The 25031-nt window shown below is 38.4% G+C and overlaps 1 protein-coding gene across 1 annotated transcript; it reads left to right on the forward strand.

Annotated features, from left to right (window-relative positions):
* Positions 1 to 37: 37 nt before the first annotated feature.
* On the forward strand, positions 38 to 23381 carry LOC140652809 (fibrinogen-like protein 1-like protein). Its single transcript, XM_072864047.1, has 4 exons — positions 38 to 3989; positions 14936 to 15013; positions 18069 to 18265; positions 21677 to 23381. Exons 3-4 carry the CDS (start codon positions 18118 to 18120, stop codon positions 22375 to 22377), a joined length of 849 nt encoding a protein of 282 aa, XP_072720148.1. The 5' UTR covers positions 38 to 3989; positions 14936 to 15013; positions 18069 to 18117; the 3' UTR covers positions 22378 to 23381.
* Positions 23382 to 25031: the final 1650 nt, after the last annotated feature.

A 25031-nucleotide genomic window follows, 5' to 3' on the forward strand; every position in this document is an offset into this window, starting at 1 on the left:
TATGGGTAATGTATATCTGATTCCAGAAATGGTATTTAACATTCACCTAAAGTACACCTGAAGCAAAATCGATTCTAATGCATTTATTTGTTCTGCCAAACACTTAGGAGGGCTATAAATTGCCTTAGAATACATACTTTAAAGTATGCTGTGAAACATAAAAGCTGCAAGAGAGTAAGTACTTGTTCATAGGATTAAGTCAACTTTTAAGATGTTGGAGAAGAAATAAACCCTTTTTTTGGACAATGAAAGATTTCAGTCTTTGCAAAGCAAGCTGCACATTTTTGGTCTGGTTTTTGCTTTGCTTGAATGGTCTTTTTGTTTTGTGTATTAAGAAAATTATGTCCAATAGAGACAAGAGGATATTTGGATATTCGTGCTGGAAGGATTTACTGAAATGAATGTCATGTTGCCTTTGTAAAAAAACAAACAAACAAAAAAAACCCCCAAACAAACAAAAAAAATCCCCCCCAACCCCCCCAAAAAACTCTTTCAGCAGCATCTTACTGAAAAATTGATAGGAAAAACAGGGAGTAGTTCTTTGAAGATGGAGCAATTAGCTTTGTCACTATGCTGTCCTAGAAAGTACAAGCCATGAGTTACTTTTGTTTAACAGTAATTGGAATGACAATTAAATTGCATTAACTTGTTTTAATCACAGTTTGTTCGGTAATTAATCATACTGATGCATTTTTTGTTGTTACAAAGGTAAGAACAGCAATATTTCTGCCTTCTTTCATTGTGTCTGTTCAGGGTCTTGATCTGTCTTTAAGGGAGAATGGAGAATTCAGGCCATGAAAAGATGAAAGTCTTTGTTAAGAGTTCAGAGTAAAAAAATAGACAGGAATTGTAAGGATCCTACTAAAACTTGGGAGGGAGCATATGGAATATTCAACACTTCTCTTTTTCTTAGAACTGATATATCAAGGTTCAGGCAATTTCATTGTGCATCAGGATCAGATGCAGTGTACCACTCCCCTGCCTTCCTCAACAGAAAACTCTGCCCCACCCCCAGAAACCCATTATCTGAACAATCCAAGCCCAAAAACCTTGTTACCTAATGTTATTCCCTCAATCATGTACGTTATTCCTCTCCTTTTGAGACACCTTTGTGATAAAGTGATTTGTAGAACTGTATTGGTCTGCTGCTGAACTAATGCTAGTTACAATGGTACCAACTTTTTTTTTTTTTTTAATTTAGAGCTGGAATCTGTGTGTCAAGTGAGAAAAGAGGTTCTAGCCAGAGTGCCTTGGTCACTTAAAGTCACTTGGTCACTTAAAGTTGTAATGTGGTCTTGGGCTATCTTAAACGCCACTAGGCAAAGCTTATTTGATAGCTTTCCTACTGCAGTTACTAGTATAATGCAAGGTTGTCTTTCTGCAGAAAGTAAATGTTTGCTATAGTTCAGTTTTAGTTCCTTGTCCTTATTTACAGATTTTTAGTAGTCTTTCGTCCGTGTTAGGTCTGACATATCCGTTTTCCCCAAAAAACAGCTGCCTTTTAGTGAGGCTACTTGAGATAACATAAGGCAGATGGTAAGTTGAAGCAGCTGATACCTCAGAACAGAAATTAAGGATGTACAGAATCTGCTTGGACTATAGACAAGCTGATTTCCTCATTGCCAAAAGGAGGAAGACTGGCTCCCTCAGCTTGGACTGGGTAATCCTGCTGCCTTCTGCCTACAAGTTCTGGTACTTCTCAGGTTTTGCCATTTGTTGACTTAACAAGAGAAATTTGTCCATCTTTCTGCTGGATTTCTGTTACATTTTAGAGAGTTAAATCAGCTCACAGAAGGATCAAAGAAATACCAGAGCCAGCAGAAAGTAAGCACCAGAGGCATGCAGTCAGAAGCAGGAACTCGCTGTTTCTGGCAGTGAGTGTGAGTAATACAATCAGCTCACTGCATCTTAAGAATTTGTAGCCTACGAGCTCATTTAGCCATGTTCTGAATGAGTGGGCAACTTTGAGTTGGCTGTGTAGAAGGGAGAGGAGACATATTTTGCTGAAGTCTGTTTCAACTATTAGTCATTTAAGGTGGCCTGGAAGGTGTTTAGAACAGTTTGAAATAATTTTATCAATTACTTCATCAAAGATGCTCCCATTCTTCACATGTAAGGAAGAAATTTCGTGTATAGATATCTCACCTCACTGTTTTAAACAAAGAAAATATTTGTTGTTGCTCTTTATCTTTTTGATTAAGTGGCGATGATAATGGCTCTGTAAATGGGGTGTGTATTGCTTCAAAGAGAAAGGCTGGCTTGTGGTTAAGATTTGTATTTGTGAAGAGGACTTAAAACTCTAGAATCAAGTGCCTTGTGTTCCAATGCAATTGTCGGGCTTTGTGCACCTCATTTATGATTTCTGTTTCAGTTTCTTGTGTATGAAGTACGAGAAGCTTGTCTCACAAGTAATTGTAAGGATAAATTTAGTAATGAATATCGGGTACTCAAATAGTATGGCTATGAGCTTACTGAAGAAAATCCAGTAAGTAATCTTCTTAAAGAGCACCTTTATTAAGCATTTATATGTAGTTCTTTATACATACTTATTAAAGCAACCCTTTTAAGTAACCACATGTCAAGATTTCCAAAGCAATCTAGGTAATTTAAGTACATGTTCTTTTCCAATTTAGTAAAAAGTGTATTAAATCCATTTAAATGGATCCACTAGGATCCATTTAAACATCTCCACTTGGGTGTTAGTGGACCCTTGATTGCATAAAGGTTGTGTGTGATCAGTAGCTCAGAGAGGGCAAAGTTCAACAGTTTGATAAAAGGACCCTATTTTTACAGGCTAACAGTGATAGCGTACCTTAAGGTACTAAAAGGATTTCACTTTCATTTTTAAGACATCATGTCTGACCTTAATCCTGCTGCTATGGGTGGTTAGTAGGTAGTAAATTTGCATTCCTATGATTTTTTTTTTGTTTCATTTGAAGTTTACTTCTTCTAGGAAGATAATATGAAATATAAATAATAGTAAATCCTTAGTGGCAATGCATGTTTTTCATTCTGATGTGTCAGAATGAAAAATGGGTATATACGGCTATATCTTATTTAATGAACTGAAGGAGAATAGAAGTGTTTACATCTACTGTTGATGGGAAGAACTTAAAATTTCAAACTTCAAATCAGTGGAAAAACAGATTTACTGAAGAAAGTATGTTGAAAGGTTAAAAAAATACATATGCACATTTTGCACATTCTTGGGCAGGAAAAGCACAAGATGCACCTGTGGTGCTCAGGGCATTGGGAAGATCCTATTTAATAGGCTTAATTGTGATCTGTATCTCCAAAGGCTAGTTACTGAACAGGTAACTTGGCACTGAGGGCAGCTTGCCTGGAACAACTTCTGTGCATGCTGTACTCTCCAAAACAGAGCGCATAGACACTGCGTCTCGGGAGCTGTTTCTTGCCCATGCTAACCTCCCTAGCATATCCAGGAATTACTGGGAGTGGAGGGAGAGCGTTGTTATTTGGCATATCCAAAACTGTATTGACAACTGTTGCACAAGCTTAATACTATGAATCAGCAGATTCCTGTGTCCAGGGAAGTTCTCTGGCAGTGTTTCATTTAGTAAGATACTTGAAGCTATAGATGATTGAAAGGAGAAAAATTTGGAGAAAGACCCCCAAGGTAATGTAAGGACATAAAAAAGACTGAAGAAATTTTAAGGATTGCTGTCATGGCAGATTTGACCCAAATATTAAGATTTGCAAAAAATAACTTAAAAAAAATTGTAGACGAAAAATGTTTTTGTGATTTTTCTATAGACATTCTCTTCTAGGTGATTGTAACATTGGCAGTAGTGCTAGCATATATGGACAAATGATTCTAAGAGAGCAAATGAAGATGTCTGGCTACTTCATGACTCATATGTCTGTATGTCATAAACATAGTCACAGCTTTTAGGAGAGCACAGACTTCTGTATTTGCCTGTTACCCATGTGCGTGAAGAAAAAGCAGATCCCATGTTTCTTCCCAGCTGGTAAGATTGCTATACCATTCAAGAGATTGAGCTCATCAGTCTTTTCCTTGGTCACTACATAAAAACTGGGCACCCATTTAAGGCTCTTCCCTAAATGGTATAATCTAGCCACCAAGCAATCTACCTTTCCCCTGCTATTAGCGTAGGCTTCATTCTGTGTGATAGCCTGCAATGGACTGACTAAATGCAAAAGACATTATTATACTTTAAGTGCCAAAAAGCAAGCAGTATCAATTGTGAAAAAAATGGGATTTCAAAAATCTTACCTGCTTTCATCATTTCAGTGTCTGTAAAGACAGGACCTTGGATCTTAATGACTATTTTGAACTTGATACTGTGTGTAAAATCTGGTGATTCAGACCATAAAATAATACAACATTCAGGGAGCTTTTAGTCACAAAATTGTCTGTAGGAATAGTATTGAGTTTTAGTCTATTTTCAGGTTAAGCTAGTGAAAGCTTCTTGAGGTCACTGATAGGTTGTGGTTTGTTTTTTTTTTATTTCTGTTGTTTCAAAATCCATAAAGGATTATGAATCCTCTGTCATAATAAATATTGATTCTTCAGGAAAACCTGTCTACTTTTGAAATTACAAGGTTATTCCTTCAAATTATGCTGGCAGTGACCCTCGTGTAATACTTTGTTTCCAGTAAGGTTATGAAGATTTAATGACAATATAATTTTCTGTGCAAGTGGAACTTAGCTAGTTAGCTCTTTTATTGATGATGCACAAAAACAGATCACAGTTGAGCTCATTTTTATTATGTATTTGGTTCTGCATGGCTGATAGGAATAAAAATTAATTAAAGACTGTCATTCAGTCAAGGGCAAATGGTAGTGAATATACAACAGAAAGAAAGCCTTTCATGGCATTTTTTGACCAAAACTGGATTTTGAACTGGTTCTTTAAAGCTGAATACAAACATCAAAAAGTAATATAAAAGGTGGTGAAAGTAATTTGAAAACAGAGCAAGTAAAAAGGTTTTTAAGGGAATATTTTCTGTTTGAAATATTACAATGTTCTCCTCAGAAGCTCTCTGGATTCTTTAAGGACCTTCTTGCTGTCTGGTACACTCAGGTGGACCATTTCCCTTTGTGTTGCAGAATGGAGAACAGGAGACCCAAGCTCATAGTCTGGTTTGCAGGGTACAGGACTGCTGTTTACTGTGCAGGTGCAAGGAGAATCCAGTTAAATACTTGGAGTAATACTGCCCATTCCTGGGATCAGAACAGAATAAGACTTTGAACTAATTTTTGGGAGTGGGGAGGAGTGTTTCTTTTCCTACCAGTTCATTTTCTCAACCATCCATAGATGTGGTTTAGATTGTTTCAGCTTGGCAGGTGAGAAATGTATAAGCTGTATTAATAAAGATTTAATTTCTTGACTGTGGTAGTAGACAACCCTGAGGGGAAAGAGTATCTAAAGAAATTGGAGATCAAGATTAAGCCTCCTAATGAGGTTGTATTTTTGCAGTGCTAAACATTCTCTATTACAAAGAGGAGGAGCTCAGGTGAGAGGTGGAGCAGTTAATGAGACAGGCTTATATTGGAAAAAGTGCAGCATCCATCATCATATTTACCAAAAGTGATGAGAATTGAACCATGGTGGTGTTACCAGGTATATGATTAAAGGATCCAGATGGTCCTTTCATAAAAAAAATACTTCTACCTGTAGCTTTGTAAGGATCCCCTACATTAGGCATGTGAATCTATAGACAGTTGGTAGAGATTCCTTGAGAAATCTTACCTTGTAATCCTCTCATTTTTGGATTTGAATTGTAGTGTTGATACTCCCTCTTTTGGTTTCATTTGTTTTCCTGCTAATTCTAGTCACATGGTATTTACACAGAGTTTTTTCACTTCTATTTGCCCTTCATTTTTATGAAGACTACAAGGGTCCTGTTGAAATTGCTGTAGCAAAATCTATTCAGCTGGTGCTGGCAGAAATAATTGTATACATGTGCTTTCAAGTGTTTCAGTGATAGCAATCAATTATTTCTATCACCAGGTAGCTAGCTAATGGTGGAGAGGTCATTTGTCCTGAAAAGATCTGATCAAATTGCTGTGCTTTCTTTGTAATGTGTTTGAGGCTTATTTTATTGTAGAATTTCTTTCAAACCCTTTAAGTGTACCCTGAGGAAAGTATCAGAAAGATTGTACAGTCAGCCACAGTTCACTGAAAATAGAAGAGTCTAACAAAATACGCTGTTTACAGTTTTCCCTTTCGGGGTGGGGATTGAAGAAAATGTCCAGAGGGCCTGAGTAGCTCTTCATGAAAAATGTCAGCTTAAATCCCACTACCTAACACTGAAAGTCACCTGCTGCTTTCAGCCCACTTCATTAGTATCACAAAGGAAAGAAACACATTTGAAGAATTCTGCCTTTCAATCTTAAATCTGTATTACAAAAAATCTGCATGGTCTCCTTCATACATTGTAGCTGTTTATGCACCTTTTATATACGATGGACTAGACTTGCCCTCTGAAGGTCATTAAGGGCCTTTATACCTTTGCAGTACCTTGTTAGCCTTTTGTAATCTTCTGTATATTGTTCAAATTTGATAGCCTTTTTTTAACTAGATGAACTTCCACTTCCTCAAATGTGCTTCTTTGTAAGAGGTGATTACGGCTATAAAGACTTAAATATCTAACTTGATTTAAGCACTGTTTGTTGGGTTTTTTCTTTAAATGGTACTCACATTGCCTACTCTTTCTTCATGTATTTTTAATACTTTAAAGATAGTTTGTGTTTACATACTTCTACTGCCTAATAATTCTTTTATGTTCCAAGTTAGGAATTTGAATAAGCAGGTATTTCTGCAATAACAACATGTGTTCCTGAGAATATTAATACAGTTTATCATCAGAAGTCCAAACCATGAAATGGGCTCTTCTGTGTTTGCTATTTTTAGCAGTGCTTACTTGCTTCAGTTAGCTCCTTTATGAATAAAATACAGACCAAAATTACCAGTGCAGCTAGGTTATATAAATACCTGGAAAAATATGTAAATGCATCTGAGGATCTCACTCTGCTATACAATGTTACTTTTGAAGGGAAGTTTATTATTCTTTCTCCAGCCCATTCAAGGGGTATTGGTCTTAGCTGTTGAACACAGTGTTACGGCTATTCCACATGATGGCTGCAGATAGTTACAATGAAAAACTCCTAGCCTACGTTGTAGGAATGTGCTTTTTGCTATGTATGGCCTTGTACTGCTGTAGCACTTCCAGATAGTCTTCTCTGAGTAACCATGTTCTGTGGCCCAAGTATGCCATAACCAGGAATGCTTAAAATGCAGCAGTCAGGAAGGGTCATTAAGCTAACCAAACTGAAGCAAGGGTGAATAAATGAGAGTTTAAACCATAACCCTGAGATCTGTGCATGAACTTCCCTTAATTTCTAAATTCTATAGGTTAAATTTCAGAATCAGCATATTAAAGAGGTATTACAGGTTTTCTAGTCTGTATAGGTTCTTAGACTATAGGTCTTAACACCACAGTTCCTTAGAATCTTTCAGTAGTCATTGAGCAATCTGACTAATTCTTATGATGTGATCTCAACCTCTCTCCTGGGGAGAATTGTGGGCAGTGAAATGCCTTGTTTTGGTAGAAATTTTTCTGCTCCCACCCTATCCACCCCCTGTGTATTATTCACATTGCTATCCATTTTCCTTAAACAGCAGCAGGATCAAGAAAATGAGTCATGCAGTTAGTGTGAGACAGTGAGATCTGCGATAACCATCATTTCCAGGAGAGATTGATTCCAGAGTCAGCTGCACAGACGCACGTTAGCGTGGCGGGATATATGTGTTTTGGGTTTGGTTTTTTGGTTTGTTTTTTTCCCCGGGCTCATCATCAAACTGAGAATTTAATTTGTTTATTTAAAGCCTGCCTTATGTTCTGAAGCATTCTTTTTATGATCCTTCCAAGCATTTATCTTGATGGTATATTGCTCTATATGAAAAGCCCTTCTTTTTTCTTGTTTTTTTTTTTAGCAATGCTACTTCAGCTGCGAGGTTGCTAGAGAGGACAGAAGTCACAGAGTCTCTTTTTGGAAATGAGATAGTTGCCATGACAATGCTCCCAGCTGCTTCTTGTCCCAGATGAGAAAATCATTTTTAGACTCCTGTATTACAAGGTTAGGCTACAATGTTTTAAACTAAACAGGTATAGCTAATTGATTCAAATCAGAGATCAACACATTGCTTGTTAAAAAGCTTTGGGCTGATAATCAGCTAAAATTGTTGAATCAAGTATTTGTGCAGATACTTATCAAATATTTTTTGCTATTTGTTTTTTGATCAGATACTTGAGGTAAAACTGGTGCATTGAGATGGAAAATATTTTAATCTTACTGATTTTACTAAATGTCTTTTTTGTACTAGAAATTATCCTGAAAGCTGACTGATATCTAGATAACTAGTGTTTAAAATATGACTCTGAGTTTGAATCATATTTTGCAATATGCCAAATCTGGATCAAACCTGAAATGCTAGATACTTTCAGGTTTATTGTCTCTGAAGTCTGGACAGTTGATGATGGAAGTGTTGGTTGTTTTGGTGGTCTCTCGTCAACCTCACTTTGAGCAGGATTATCACCCACACTAGTTCAGTTCAGTCATGCTATGTCTAGCCAGTGTTAAAACCCTCCAAGCATGGAGGTTTCACAACCCATCTGAGAAAGCTGTTCCCATGCTGCACCACTCCTGGTGAACAAGCTTTCCCAAATGTCCAATGTGAACCTCCCAAATCACAGGTTGGCCATTGCACCATGTTATTGTTTGACTATGTGATTAATCATGGTAAACACAGAAGCCTGGTGAGGTTCATATGAATAGTGACAGGCAGAGGAACCCTAGTTAACCTAATCAGTGAAAACTGGAAGACACAGACTTGACTGCTCCTACCTAAAGACTACCAAAGGAGAATGATTAGACCATTGTCCCTGGTGTGAAACCCAAAGAAACTCTCCCACAACTCCTTGCAGAGTGAAGTATTGCCTACAGGGGACTCACTGTGGGATGCAGGGGGAAGGGCACTTTGGAATTGTTTAAAGGTTATTATGGGATGCTTTTAAGGGGATTGTGGGAATGTGTGAAACTTTCTATGGAATGTTTAGAGGAAGGACCAAAGGTTGGGAAAGGGAGGGATCCGTGTAGCAGGGAGAAACAAGCCTGGTTTGATTTCTTTCTTGACCGGTCTACACTGGCTGCTTTTCATCACCTTATCATCCCCTGTTTTTTTCAGTTCTCTTATTTTTCTGAGATATGAAATGTAGCTCACTGTTCCTTATTTCTCTTAGTTTTTCCCCTTTTTAAAAGATAGGCCCCTACTATGCCTGCTGAAGTCCTCTGGGACCTCCATGACTTCTAAAAGGTAATTGCAAATGGTTCAGAGAGGACTTTTGATAGTTCATAAGGTGCCTGTAGAATTTAATCTCTCCTTGCCACTTTGAAAAGATCTAACTTCTTCAGTGTCTTTGAGATGTTTTTCACCTAATCTGGCCTCCAGTCCTACTCCTTCATTAAAATTAATTTCATTAAGTATCTGATCACTGTTTATGAAGCCTGCAACAAAAAAAGGCATCAAATCTGTGCCATTTGCCCCCTCCATCATTAAATAATGGATTTTTCATTTTGACTTCTTTTTATTTCCAGTGCATTTACAGAGTATTTGTCTGGTTTTTATGTCTCTTGCTAATGGTAACCTTTTTAATCTTAACCTCTAATTTTATCCTAGTCTGTTATTGTGTTATTCCTATATAGTCACTCTTAGGAATTTGTCCTTTTACTCCACTCATTTGCTCTTCATTCTGATTTTCAAATTTTTAAAGAACTCTTAAACCAAAACTTTTGAGCTCTTAGTATGGTTCCTGTCTTTCTTCATGAGAAACAGTTTGTCATTTCTCCTTCATTATAGTACCTTTTATGAATTGCCAGCCCCCTTAAAGAGCCTTTCTGTCTCAGACTCTTAGCAATAGAGGAGAGAAAATGGTTGCCTAAGTTTCTTGGTCTGCTTTTTTTTTTTTTTAATATATTGTCCTTACAATGCTGCACATACTTTTCCTTTCCTCAGAATCACAAATTCTACCATATTAAGATAGGTGTCACCTAAATTGCATTCCACACAAATACTCTCCAACAGTTTTCACCTGCAATGATTGTATCTGGTAATTTCTGCCACCTTTAGAATAAAAAAGTCATTTACAAGATGTGTCCTATCATACTCTTTTCCAGAGCTACCTGAGTAACTTAAGTTTTTCATTACCACTAGTCCTGTCTGTTAGCTAACCAAACAATTATTTTCCAATGTCTTCCATGATGATGGATTTGGATGTATTTTTCAAGTTAGGTCCTACTTCAGTGTGTTTGTTGAAAGTGAATCCTTTTCAATTCAGTTAAGTTTCTATGCCTTTAGAATTTAGTCTGTGGTTCAACAGGAGGACATGAAGAATATGTTTTTAGTGTTTACTTCAGACCTTAGAATATTTTCATAAAGAAATCCAGAAAAAAAATTGCTGAACATTTGAAAAGTCAAATGTTTCTAAGAGGGAAGCATTTGTTTTGTTTTACATTCAGTCAAAAATATACACCTTGGTTCATCTCCCAAATAATGGTTCATCTCACAAATAATGAATGGGTAAAAAGAGATTTAGAAGCTGTACTGAAAATAGTCTTATGTGCAATGTGTTTCAGCAGTTAATAACTGCTTTCTGTGTTGTCAGACAAAACACACACTTCATATGCCATTGCCAGCTCAGAAGTTCAAGAACAAGTGAAAACTGTTATGAACGGTTTTTTTGTTACTCATCCTATACAAAGATACTGAAGTGCATTTAGCCAAGGTTGCAAATCAATTAAAAGTCACTCAGAGTTGCAGAAGTTATTTCTATGGCTTGGTTTTGTTGTTTGCTTTTTTCTTTTTTTTTTTTTTCCCCAAAGCAATCACATGTGCTGTGCACCCATAAAACTTCTTTCAGGAAAGATACTCAGTGAGCCCTTTTTTAAATGTTTTATGTATTTTGCCTTGTTAGAACTTTGTCTCTTGAGTTTCTTGGTATGCTGAACAAGATTATTGCATGAAAGTTAGCATTTGTACATGTTTCCGGCAACAATACAAAGCCATAAATCACCTATCTGAAGCCTGTTGAAGACCCTGGGTACACAAATTGCTAGCCTGTGTCAAAGCCTTTCCCATAATGACAGAGGCCGTCTTGGGCATAGCGATCACAAAATGATAGAGTTTTCGATTCTTGGAGAAGTAAGGAGGGGAGTCAGCAGAACTGCCTCCTTGGACTTCCAGAGGGCAGACTTCAGCCTGTTTAGGAGCCTGGTTGACAGAGTCCCTTGGGGGGCAGCCCTGAAGGGCAAAGGAGTCCAGGAAGGCTGGACATTCTTCAAGAAGGAAATCTTAAAGGCGCAGGAGCAGGCCATCCCCATGTGCCAGAAGACAAGCCGGTGGGAAAGAAGACCGGCCTGGCTGAACAGAGAGCTTTGGCTAGAACTCAGGAAAAAAAGGAGAGTTTATGACCTTTGGAAGAAGGAGCAGGCAACTCAGGAGGACTACAAAGAGGTCGTGAGGTCATGCAGGGGGAAAATTAGAAGGGCCAAAGCCCAGCTAGAACTTAATCTGGCTACTGCCGTAAAAGACAATAAAAATGTTTCTATAAATATATTAGCAACACAAGGAAGGCTAAGGAGAATCTCCATCCTTTATTGGATGTAGGGGGAAAACATAGTGACAAAGGATGAGGAAAAGGCTGAGGTACTTAATGCCTTCTTTGCCTCAGTCTTTACTAGTAAGACCAGCTGTTCTCCAGACACCCAGCCCCCTGAGCTGGAAGACAGGGACAGGGAGCAGAATGAAGCCCCCGTAATCCAAGGGGAAATGGTTAGTGACCTGCTACACCACTTAGACACACACAAGTCTATGGGGCCGGATGGGATCCACCCAAGGGTACTGAGGGAGCTGGCAGAAGTGCCCACCAAGCCACTCTCCATCATTTACCAGCAGTCCTGGCTAACCAGGGAGGTCCCAGTTGACTGGAGGTTAGCAAATGTGATGCCCATCTACAAGAAGGGCCAGAAGGAGGATCCAGGGAACTACAGGCTTGTCAGCCTGACCTCAGTGCTGGGAAAGGTTATGGAGCAGATCATCTTGAGTGCCATCGCACGGCATGTACAGGACAAGCAGGTGCTCAGGCCCAGTCAGCATGGGTTTATGAAAGGCAGGTCCTGCTTGACCAACCTGATCTCCTTCTATGACAAGGTGACCTGCTTAGTGGATGAGGGAAAGGCTGTGGATGTTGTCTACCTAGACTTTAGTAAAGCCTTTGACACTGTTTCCCATGCATTCTCCTGGAGAAACTGGCTGCTTATAGCTTGGACGGGGGTACGCTTCGCTGGGTAAAAAACTGTCTGGATGGCCAGGCCCAAAGAGTGGTGGTGAATGGAGTTAAATCCAGTTGGCAGCCAGTCACAAGTGGTGTTCCCCAGGGCTCAGTATTGGGGCTGGTTCTGTTTAATATCTTTATCAATGATCTGGACGAAGGGGTCGAGTGCACCCTCAGTAAGTTTGCAGACGACACCAAGTTGGGTGGGAGTGTTGATCTGCTTGAGGGGAGGAAGGCTCTACAGAGGGACCTGGACAGGCTGGATTGATGGGCCACGGCCAATTGTATGAGGTTCAACAAGGCCAAGTGCCAGGTCCTGCACTTGGGTCACAACAACCCCATGCAACGCTACAGGCTTGGGGAAGAGTGGCTGGAAAGCTGCCTGGCAGAAAAGAACCTCGGAGTGTTGGTCAACAGCTGGATGAATATAATCTGGCAGTGTGCCCAGGTGGCCAAGAAAGCCAATGGCATCCTGGCTTGTATCAAAAATAGTGTGGCCAGCAGGACTAGGGAAGTGATTGTCCCCCTGTACTCAGCACTGGTGAGGTCACACCTCGAATACTGTGTTCAGTTTTGGGCCCCTCACTACAAGAGAGACATGGAGGTGCTGGAGCGTGTCCAGAGAAGGGCAACGAAGCTGGTGAAGGGTCTGGAGCACAAGTCTTGTGAGGAGCGGCTGAGGGAGCTGGCGTTGTTTAGCCTGGAGAAAAGGAGGCTGAGGGGAGACCTTATTGCTCTCTACAACTACCTGAAAGGAGGTTGTAGAGAGGTGGGGGTCGGTCTCTTCTCCCAGGTAACAAGTGATAGGACGAGAGGAAATGGCCTCAAGTTGCAGCAGGGGAGGTTTAGACTGGATATTAGGAAACATTTCTTCACTGAAAGGGTTGTCCAGCATTGGAACAGGCTGCCCAGAGAGGTGGTTGAGTCACCATCCCTGGGGGTATTTAAAAGACGTTTGGATGAGGTGCTTAGGGACATGGTGTAGTGGTGGATTTGGCAGTGCTAGGTTAATGGTTGGACCTGATGATCTTAAAGGTCTTTTCCAACCTAAACGATTCTATGATTCTATAATATTTACTGGCACTTACTGACATCATTATCCAGACTACTAAGGTTAAATTAACACTACTTTGCCCTTGCTAGAACTGATGGCTTCATTGTATGGGTTAGATACGGATATTTTCATATCCCTTACACAGAGTGTCTGATTAGTTGCAATATAGTAGCCAGGTTGTCTGTGCAACTAACTTCAAAGCTTGATGAAGTAGTAAGTTGATAAATCTTCATCAAATTCTTCCTTTGCAAGGGTGTGCCATGATTTGTTAAAATATAGAGAACTTGTAAAGAGACTTTCCGCACAGGAGAGGCTGCACTGGAAAAATTCAAATGAATGCTTGCCAGTTAAAGCTGAGCAGAACCAGAGGGATAATTAAAACTTCAGCATATTGTGGAGAAGGAATATGCGGTTTTTGGGCTGAGAAACAAAGTATCTCAACATGGATAAAAATAAGTCATTACAGTAATGCATTATTTTGTGTAATGCATTAGTAATGCATTTTTTACCACTGTAAAGTAGTCTTACCTTAAGATCATTATATAATATTCAGGGCTGAAAAATTATTCTCAAAATACTTGATCAAGAGCAGAGGGAGATATGTAATGATTTTTATTGTTTTTCAAAGTTTTCATCTACAGAAATAGATGCCTTTCTGAGCACGAGTGAATGAACGCCGTTGCCCTTTCTTCTCTCTTGTAATTAAATGCTTCCCACTTCACTTCTGCTCTGCCAGCTCAGAGGAAAGTTTGGAAATCAACAAAGAGAAGCAAATGTCAAGAAAGTAAAGAAAAATGGAAAGATGGGGGAGGAGATAAACAGTGATGAAAAACCTAGGAATCAAAGGCACAAAACAAAGATGTACCCCAATTTATATCAGGGTGACATGAGACCTATCAATAAATACCACTAAAGTAATAGTGTTTTCTAGAGTGTATCAATATGGACAGAGTGGAAAGGTACCTTCTCCTGCCCTTCCGTAGCATACTGTTTCAGCAAGATCTGTATCTGTTCAAGGCACTTTTATTATTTCATAAGCTACAATACAGTATTCTCATGTCTTCGCCAACATTTATAAAGCTTGGTACTAACCAGAAATTAGATATGTCAAACATACAGATATCAGAAATTCCCTGAACTGCATAATGCTAAAAGCAAAGAGAATGTGTTCTTAAACTTTTTCCTGTAGCTCTGCTACTGACCAGTGTCAGGGAAAAGATACTATTCTGACTCTGTGTGGCCATCCTCATGTATAATAAAGCATTGCTTGTACTTTAAAAATGAAGAGAAATATCACTGAGTTTTAAATGTTACAAGCAAATCTTCCCTAAAACATTCGTTATGTGTATTTATTTAATTGTGCATGAAATACAAATCCTCACATATTATGCTTTCTCTGAGGATGAATTATTGAAGAACAGAAATTATGCATAGTACAAATCCTCAAGTAGAGCTTGCACAGGACTTAAATACTCCATCAGTTTTAATTGTGGCTTGTTTCAGGGATGGAATCTGATCAAAGTGGGCTGCAGGTTGGATCAAGGAGCACAAAAAGTTAAGTGTTGGCTCATCTTGAAAAGGGTAAGTGCTAGATTAGACATCATCTAAAGCCCATGCAGATAGACAGTACAACTTTCAGATATATAGCAACAATTAATTCATCTAATTCATTACAGTTTTGACCTGAATTAATGTTAATTAACTCTTGTTAATCCAAATAAACTAAAATAGAAACCTGTTGACTAGCCTGTTCTGCGTTTGTTTTTTTCCATTTTTATAGCTCTGAGACACTGCTTCTGATTCATTCACATTAAAACATGAAGTAACAACAAGGTTTATGTTTGGTTCGTTCATAATACTTAAAAATCAAGTTGTCTCTATGCAATTTTAAATGTGACTAGCAGTATAGCATCTAGTTAATTCACCTATGCAAAATGACATAGTAAATTTGAGCATCTGCCTGTGTGTATTTAAGCAACACAAGTAATTTTCTGAACTAAAACCTCTTCATGGTTCTCCATCACTGTGTCTATTTATTCATCAAGGAAATTAAATTTAGTTACTATGTTGTTTTAATCCTTATGGAAGAACTTTGTACTTTATAATTCATACATTCTTACTTGCAAGTGTAACATTCAGAGCAAAGTCCACCACAGTCAGCACACAGTGGGAAATAATGAAAATGCAATTTTGCTGCATTTGAGATAGCGTGTTGGAGCTGATTTATTCACCTGGACTTAAGTAGCAGGCAAAGTACAACTGTAGAGAATGAGCTCATTCATTTGTGTGCATTTTTCTTTGCCAGGCTTCACTTGAAAGAGGTAAGGTGCCTGCCTAGTGCTGTTTTCTTCAGTTGCTTTCTTAATAATTTATACCAAGTTCTATTCTGGAATTAAATGGATCTGTAAATCATTTTGATGTGTAAATATGAGGGAAGAAAAAAGACTGACTCACTCAAAAATGCTAAAAGAAAAACAAAACAGCTAAAAAAATAACTCCGGATCCAAGTACAGATTTCCTGAAGTTTAGCAAGGCTTGTGGGTTAGGTTTTGATTTTAAGTAATTTATAATATAATAATTAATAATAGCAACAATAATAGAAGCTTTCAGGGAAAAGGATAAATGATAGTGGGAAATGCAGGCACAGCAGAACTTAAATGCTTTAAGGGAAACCCTGTGATGAATTTCATGGAAGGTAATTTTCCAGTTTATTACGATCTCAATGTCAAATGACCAGCTTTGCATAAAATAGCAAATTGTATGTTAATAGTAAATCAGAATTATTCCTGAATAGTTTTAGGTAGAGTAGAAAATTCTGTTTTGCTACTTTTCTGTATGGTAAGTATAAAAATTAACTCTCAAACCTGAACTTTATTACAATGATTTATCTTGGACATTTTAAAAAAAATGTGCTGAATATTTTTTCACTCTGGAAAACTGTTTGCCGAATCTGCTGCTAAGTCATTAGATTTATAAGGAATGTGACTCTGTTGCAACATAAACCACCGTTGTGGTTTAGCCCCAGCCGGCAACTGAGCCCCACACAGCTGCTGGCTCACTCCCCCCCCGTGGGATGGGGGAGAGAATCGGAAGAGCAAAAGTAAGAAAACTCGAGGGTTGAGATAAAGACAGTTTAATAGGGAAAGCAAAAGCCACACGCACAGGCAAAGCAAAGCAAGGAATTCATTCACTACTTCCCATGGGCAGGCAGGTGTTCAGCCATCTCCAGGAAAGCAGGGCTCCATCACGCATAATGGTTACTTGGGAAGACAAACACCATCGTTCTGAATGTCCCCCTTCCTTTTTCTTCCCCAGCTTTATATGCTGAGCATGATGCCATATGGTGTGGAATAGCCCTGTGGTCAGTTGGGGTCAGCTGTCCTGGCTGTGTCCCCTCCCAGCTTCTTGTGCCCCCCCAGCCTCCTCGCTGGTGGGGTGGGGTGAGAGGCAGAAGAGGCCTCGCCTCTGTGCAAGCACTGCTCCGCAACAACTAAAACATCCCTGTGTTATCACCACTGTTTCCAGCACAAATGCAAAACATAGCCTCATGCTAGCTTCTATGAAGAAAATTAACTGTATCCCAGCCAAAACCGGCACAACCACTGTGGAAAAGGGTACTGGCCTCTGTGGAGTCTGTGCTGATGCTGGCAGGAAACAGCTCTGACTGAAAAGCTGCTTGCTAGATCTATTTTCTGCCTTCGTCAAAGCCACTGTGGGGAGCTCAGCCCTTAAAAAAAAAAAAAAAGTTAAAAGAGTTTGGCTAGAGTGTCCTTTGAGATCATGGGAAACATTTGTTATCCTGATTCAGTCTAAGCTGTCATTGATATAGAAATTCCTCTTCAGTCAAGCTGGGATGTGCCTAAGTGAGGACCTCAGGATTTAGTCCAGTAATAGCCTAAGCCTTCTTGCTGTGTTGGATGGATGGTTACTAGATGTGTAACCCCAAAAGGAGGACAAAATGAGGCTCAAAACTGTTTTGATTCAATATATTGAACCCCTGTGGGTTCTGAAGAGGCTGAAGAAAAGTTCTGTTTGCTTTGTTTATTGAGATTTTTTTTTTTTAAATCTGATTTAAACCTGTGACCTGTTATTTAAAGCTGTAGATGGAAATTCATAAAAAGCATAGTCTGTGCTGAAGTGAGTTCTTCAGAGCATGGAAATATTCCCAGTGCTCAGAAAGCCATGTCTTTGAGTACTGTTTGAACTACACAGTCAGCAGAGCCAGTGTTACTGTCTCTGCCAGTTCGACCATTGGTGCCTCTATTTCACTACGGTTTGGACGTGGGCAATAAGCAAAATTCAATTCTGATCAATATAAGACGTGCTTTTTATTTTGTCATTATGTTACTTTCTATGGCTTTTTGTCACACACAGAATTACATTACGTTTCATCACCCAGCATGGCACAAAGTGACAGAGGGGAGAGACATTCTAAGTGTTGCAGCACAGTGCTCTGTGTCAGAGGAATGACCGGTCAGAAATAGTGTGTGAGACATCACGAAAAGGAGAGGTCCTTGAAAGATGGGAGAAGCCAATTTTGGCAGAGGCTCACTATATTGAAGCTAGGTATTTCAATACCTTTCTCCTTCAGGACTTTCATACTAGAAGTCATAAATCTTTCCATTTTCAATTCCAGTCTGTGTTACAGTTCTGCATTGCTGCAGGAGGACTGACTCGGAAGGAAGATGCTGTTGACAAGCTCAGCGGGATTTATTCTGTTCTTGCTCTCTCATTGCACTGTGCCAGTGAGCACTAAAGAGGCAGTGGTCTTGGCTAATGCCCACCTTCTCCCCCAAAAAGGCTATGAGAGACTGGGTAACACCAATGAAAAAGGTACTCATGAAGAGAGTGAGTGATTTGGGTGCACGCTGTGTTTTACTTTATTGCTTTGCCATAACATTTTCAGCCAATGTATTTGAAAGTTAGCCCTGCAAAACTACTTTGCAATATGAACGTGTCCTGCCCTGAAGTCCAGAATCTTTAAACCCCTTGCTCAACTGCCATCTAATTCAAGAGAAATTAACTTTTTTTTGGTAAAAAAACTATTTTGTGGCATTTGAAGACTTATTCTTAGGACAATCATACCTAGATTACATCTGACACCTCAGTACCTAAATCCCATTGGTAACTATAACTGAGGCATCCCTCTGCCTATCTAGCTTGCAAGGTCCAGCTTGGTAGATTTTCTAATACATTTACCAGAGTAGATCCCACATAAAAGGTACACAAAAAGAGTAGTGGGATTGATTAATTTTCTTCCTCTGACTGATGGCACTTGAGGGTTTATAAAATTCACTTTCCAAGTGAATCCTGTAACAACCAGCCTAAATTATTTTCTCATTATCTCTCTATAGAAGTTGTTCTATTTTGCATGAATAATATTAACCGAGAAGGGCAAATACAAGTGTCACTGTATATATCTCTGGCTTGGACATGACTATATAAATCACTTAAATAATCACTCTATAAAATTATGGGATCAGGTTTGGAGTCAGGCTATGTCTACCAGGCGAACGTTCTAACAACTGGGGTACAGAGTCATGTACACAGTTCTGCTCTTTCAGGATATTTAATAATGTCATGCAGATAGTATTGAGATTTAAAGTATTCTATTAATGGCTGTAGATGCTATTAGGCAATGAAAGGCATAAAAGTAAGACCTTGGAAAGCCTATATACTCCTGTGAATCTGTCCTGAGTGGCTTAGAAGTATCAATAAACTTCTGAATATCAAATAGAAAAGACTATATTTAACACAATACTGATACTATGAATAATACTATTTAACAGGTTTAGTCCATCTGGACTTCTACAAAGCTTATGATACAATACTTCATACAATATTAAATCAGAGAAGGTAGGGATACATTATAATTTCAGTAGAGATTGAAAAGAAAATGACAATGACTTGGGTAGAAAAGTAAACCATGAAGTTAAGGGGAGACTGGAAGTAGTTGCTTATAAGTGATCTTTTCAATATTCTTATTAAGTATACTGACGCAAAAATAGGAATATGCTGATAAAATTTAATGATAACATGAAGTAGAGAAATGCCAATACAAAGAATCAGAATATTACACAGAAAAGAAAAATCAGATGTTCTTAAATACCATTGGGATGAAAAATAAAGTACAAAATTCTAGGTTTTACTGCAAGGTGAGGGCCTTACCAGTTACAAAGATACAAAGACCAAACTCTAGATTAAAGGAAACTAAGCAATACAAATACAGTCCTAGAATACATCAACAGAGATGTTTTTAGTAAGACTTGGGAAGAATCAGTGGCACTATATAAGGGCATCTGCAATATTTTTGTGCAAATGTTACCCACATTCTAGGAGATTAATTTCCAGTGAAGAAGTGCAGAAAAGCTACTAAGACAATTAAAAGAACAAAAGATTTATCTTACACTAAATAATAAAAGAACTTATTTATCCTAACAGAATTTACCCTAACAAAACAAAGGCTGATTAAAAATATAGTTGTCCTCACGGTACATTGGTGCTTACTACCCACTATTTAAGTGCTATTTAACTAAAGGACAACATGACATGAGAAAGAAAAAGATGGACAGTGTACCCTAATAAAATTAGATTGGGAACCAGATGACTATTTCTAACAGAGTAGTGACAGTTGTTGAAGTCTACAATGCTTTCCAGTTGGAAGAGAAGAAATTTAATAATTCTGTGAAGGAGACTGCATAATATAATTCCCTACAGGACCAGAGGTAGATAAAATAGTCACTCATGGTCCCTTTCTCTTTCCAGAAAGTTGGGGGCTTTTTTTTTTATTTTACACTAACCAAACTGTTCAGTGTACTTTTGATCTGTTGGTCATGAGACCATACAATGCAATCGACTCTTTTCAGACTCTGTTCTTCTGTTCAGGAAAAGAAAAACAATGTGTTCAATAAAAGGATCAGCAGGGGCTCTCTGGTCAGTGATTTGGGCAGAGAAGAGTTTTTTTCTGAGCTTTTATTTAAAATTTTTATCTTTGGAAATATTTTTCTTTAACTGTATTTTGGCCAATTTTGGACAAAAAATTAGGACATCTTGCCATACTTTTCCTGAATTAACCCAGTTTCCTAGAAGAAAAAATTAAGTTCTAAATACAGTATCTAAATTTCTATCAGTCATTTTCAGGACAGAACACAGGATTTCATAGGTCTGAAGAACTGTCATTTTACATCACAGGTGGTCCGTAGGAATTTTTCATCATAGAGATATTAAAATTGTCAAGTTTTAATTAAATATAAATTACAAATATTCCAGAGTATAATGACATAATGGCATGCCTTTCAACTGTATGGAGAAGTGAGTGATTTCAATTCATAAACATGTTTCTAAGTAATGGAACAGACATTGAATAACACCCTTCTCTACAAAGCAGAGCATTGTGCCTTCGTCTCAGAGATGCTTGATACTATACTATAGCAAGAAGTTACATTATAAGCAAGTTACATTTAAAAAACACAGTATATATATTTCAGCCCAATAGAGAGGGTCATCCCAAGCCTTAAATGCCATTTTTATCACCCTCTGAGTCTACTGGATAAGCAATAAAGTGGAAAAGCACTTTCACCTATTTTCCTGATATTGGTCTTCAGCACTGCACAGTACTGTTGTTCTACCTGCAAATCAGTGCTAAGATTTAGCCTGGAGTTTGAGTGACAAGAACTGTTCCTAAGAAAATCCTCAGATGTTTATAAGTTCTGTATTAGCAAGAAATGTGCTTTAATATCTCCCTTTTATCAATGAACACATGGCATACTTATTAGAATTTAATGCAAGGATGTTACAGATGCCTGAAGTGTAAATTGGTTAAAGAGAAATTAGATTTCTTTGTTGAGGATAAGGCTAGCTCTAGTAATAAAATACAATGGTCCAACGCATGGCACAGGGAATTGCAAACTTGCTGACTACTCAAACTCGAAGATCACAGGAGGAAAAGGAATGGTCTGTACATAACTTTTGGCTTTTCAACCCTATTTCTGTCATAAATGCAAAATCACACTTCTGTTGTATGACAGGGTAACAAACCCTTTTTTTAATTTCTGAACATTTCCTGCATGTTCTGCCCTGAAATCTTCCCCCTTTAGCTGACTAGGTGCCCGCCAGCTGGGATGAAGTCAGAGTCAGCTTCCAGTCAGAAGGCAATCATTCACTCACTCTAAAGGACAGAGGTCAGTATCTAAAATTTACTATTTGAACAGAAATTTACTTTAAAACTTTTTTTTTCCTACTCAGAGTATCCAAGGGATTGTTTTGAGATTTTTCAGCGCTCCAAAGGAAATTCCAGAGATGGTCTTTACATCATCCAACCAAAGGAGGACCCAATTGTTGTCTCTTGTAACATGCAGGATGGTGGCTGGACAGTAATCCAGCACATTACAGCCAATAGTACTGTTGACTTTGATAGGACCTGGCAGGATTACAAATATGGATTTGGCTCTGTTCATGACAACCACTGGTTAGGAAATGAATATATGCATCAGTTAACTAGCAGCTCCGTGCAATATATACTTGGAGTTAAACTTGTAAACCTAAATGCTGAAATCAAATGGGGACAGTACGAACCATTCCTTATTGAAGATGAAGAGTCTCAATACCGAATCAGGGTTGGTCTATACAAAGGCAACGCCACTGATGCTCTGACCCTGGACACAGAAGCTTATCTCCATGACAACCAGAAGTTCACCACCAAGGACAGAGACAATGACAATTACTTTCAGAATTGTGCTAAATTGGAACACAATGGCATTCCCGGGGGAGGCTGGTGGTACGATGCGTGTGCCGGAGCAAATCTAAACCGTAGGAATGTGATATACTGGCAAAAGGACTGCAATAAGCGACGCATGTGCAAGTTTGCATGGATGATGATCAAACCCGTTGACCACAGCCTGTCATATCCAACCAAGCCCTGTCCATGTCAGAAAGTTGAACTCTAGATAACCCATGTCTACTTTGAAAGGAACATGGATTCTTTGTCCAGTGACTGAAGTGAACTCACACTGACTGAATAATCACACTAAGTAATCATGACTGAAAATGTAATTTGGGCCTTTGCAAGGGCTTCATGATAGCATATCATCCAGGACTGGACCAGGACATAGACATCTACCAACCACACAAGTGAGGAGTCACTGTCAGAAACTGAGGCCTCTACCAGAAGATTTAAATAATTAATTTTACAGTATTTTAGCCATAACAGGAGTCACGTATGAAATCCAGGATATGATGTCTTGTACAAGATATACATGAATATACATGCATTCCAGAAGGTTTTGCTCCAGTACAAATATTCACAGTTGATCTCCTATAACTACACATCTTCACATATCATGCAGGAAGGAAATTTCCAGTGAAGTACCTACATTTACAAAATGCATATTGGAGAGTATTGTGTCCCATAGGGCAGCATCAGGCCTTTCCTTTTTACCTTTAGTGAAAGGTATTTTAATATATAAAACTGGAATTAGCCTCACGTCCCATGGCTTCTTTTCCCCTTCATTGACTCTTCTTTTTATCTCTACTTTTTAATGATCCCATACACAATGAAGTATTCAGCATAGGCTTTTCTTTTCTTCCTTCTTTTTAGTGCACCCAGAGCTAATGGGATCATCAGCTTTCCCGTTTAAAGCTACTAATCCAAAGCTTACAACTCCTCTGATTTTTTCCCCAAGAAACTCAGTGAACACATTTTTAAAAGATCAAATTGATTTTGCAGTTGTTTACTCATTGCTCCATTTTTTTCTGAATATTACTCCACTTTGTTTACCATGTTTTGACTGTTGCTTCTCCCTGTTCCATGATGTGCTTCAGCATTCTCTTTTTATAATACCACTGTGAGAAAAGAAGAGAGTGTTGGCTTTATTTCACATTTCCTAGCTTCAATTGTTTTGGCACTCAACCTTGACATTTAAACAGTGCCTTTTTTCTGATGAAAAAATAAAAAGAGAATCTTTAAATTTCATGATAAGTTCATCTGCTTTAAAATAATAAATAAAAGGATTTCAGTTCTGATAACCTTGAAGACCTTGTTTTCTTTTACAGCTGTTTGGGTTACCTTACACATTTCTATATCATTGGAACAGCTGAATGACAACTGAAGAGTTTTCATTGTTGCACTATACAAAATATCAGGATAATAATTAGAATATCTTATATGTTTTCTTAGATATTTCAATTACAGAAACTCAATCAACAGATACTGGCAAACTCCTGCTTTTTAATTTAAAAATGGAATCTCATAATTTCCATTAAAATTACTTCACAGAAAATAAATTGTATTGTGTTTTGAGAAGACCAAGACTGCAAGGATTACTTAAGAAGAGAAATTAATTGGGAAGTGGAAAAGCCAAGAAAGTGATTTTTACTTTTTTATAACGCACTGCAACATTTTCAGAAAGATACAGATATGTTAGGGGGGTGAGGCCACTACAGCATACATGTTTATTTTGCAGAATCTTTTTTTTTTTTTCCCCTAAAATTGTGTTCAAAGACAGAAGTGTGATAGGGGAAGAAATGGATAGTAGCTGAATTGAGTTTATGTCATTGAGTCAATTTTATGTGGGTTCTGCTGTAACTCTATCAGGATGCCTCCAAAGTTGTAATGAGGATACAAGAAAATCACCCGAGTGCTGCCAGCCTCCCATAGCTTTTATTCAAATTCCTGGCCATATAGCCAGATTCTCACACACCTTCCAAAAATGTCTTTTGAATAATCTTGTCATGGAAGTGCACAACTGAAAGCCAGCAGTTAATCCTCAAAGGCAAGTAACCTGCTCTGCAGTCCACCCTTGGCCTGTTTCGGAGGGTTTTGAAGGAAAGGACAGTGCAAATAAGCTGTATGAATGACTCAGGCACCAGCAGCCCAAATCCCGCTGCCCAGTTTCCGAGGTACTCTCTAGTATTAACTGGAGTTTCCGAAGTACTCTCTAGTATTAACTGGAGCCCTACAAACCTATGCTGACACTGAATTCCAGTATGGGAATTAGATTAAAATGTAATAGTAACTCGTAACAACAAGTCTCCAAGCAAAAACAAGACAGAAAGATTAATCCAGTTCAAACAGACATTTAATGGAACTCAGGGACTGAGGTACATTCCACACTTCTAAGCCAAGTATGGATGGAAATGACTACTGGAGCTGGATTTGGGACTAAGTAGTGGATGAAAATAAATAAGAATATTCCAACACACCCACCAGCACTTCTTTCTAGAGCTCTTAAAAAGAAGGACATAGAGCCTTAAAAAGTGGACTAAACTCTACTTCGTAATTCCTTAGCAAAAGGGTGTCTTAACTGAATGGATTTTTTTCTCCATCACTGAACCTTAATCACCAGGTACCCAGAACAATGCTGAGAGCAGCTGGCTGTCAACACTGAATCAGCAAAATCAGTCTGAAACATGGGGGTTTCTATTCTGTCTACTCTTATTTTCTTTTCCCTATCACATTTCTCCTATCCTCTCTCTTAGCCTTTCCTGTTTATACTGCCTCCTGCGCAGACTTGAAGAAAGGAGGTGGGTCCTCCCAAGAATATCTGATGGTAAAATTTTATTTGGTCAAATAAATATCCTTCCAAAATGAGGAAGCATGACA

The sequence above is a fragment of the Ciconia boyciana genome, chromosome 6 (assembly GCF_034638445.1).
Source record: "Ciconia boyciana chromosome 6, ASM3463844v1, whole genome shotgun sequence".
Lineage (NCBI taxonomy): Eukaryota > Metazoa > Chordata > Aves > Ciconiiformes > Ciconiidae > Ciconia > Ciconia boyciana.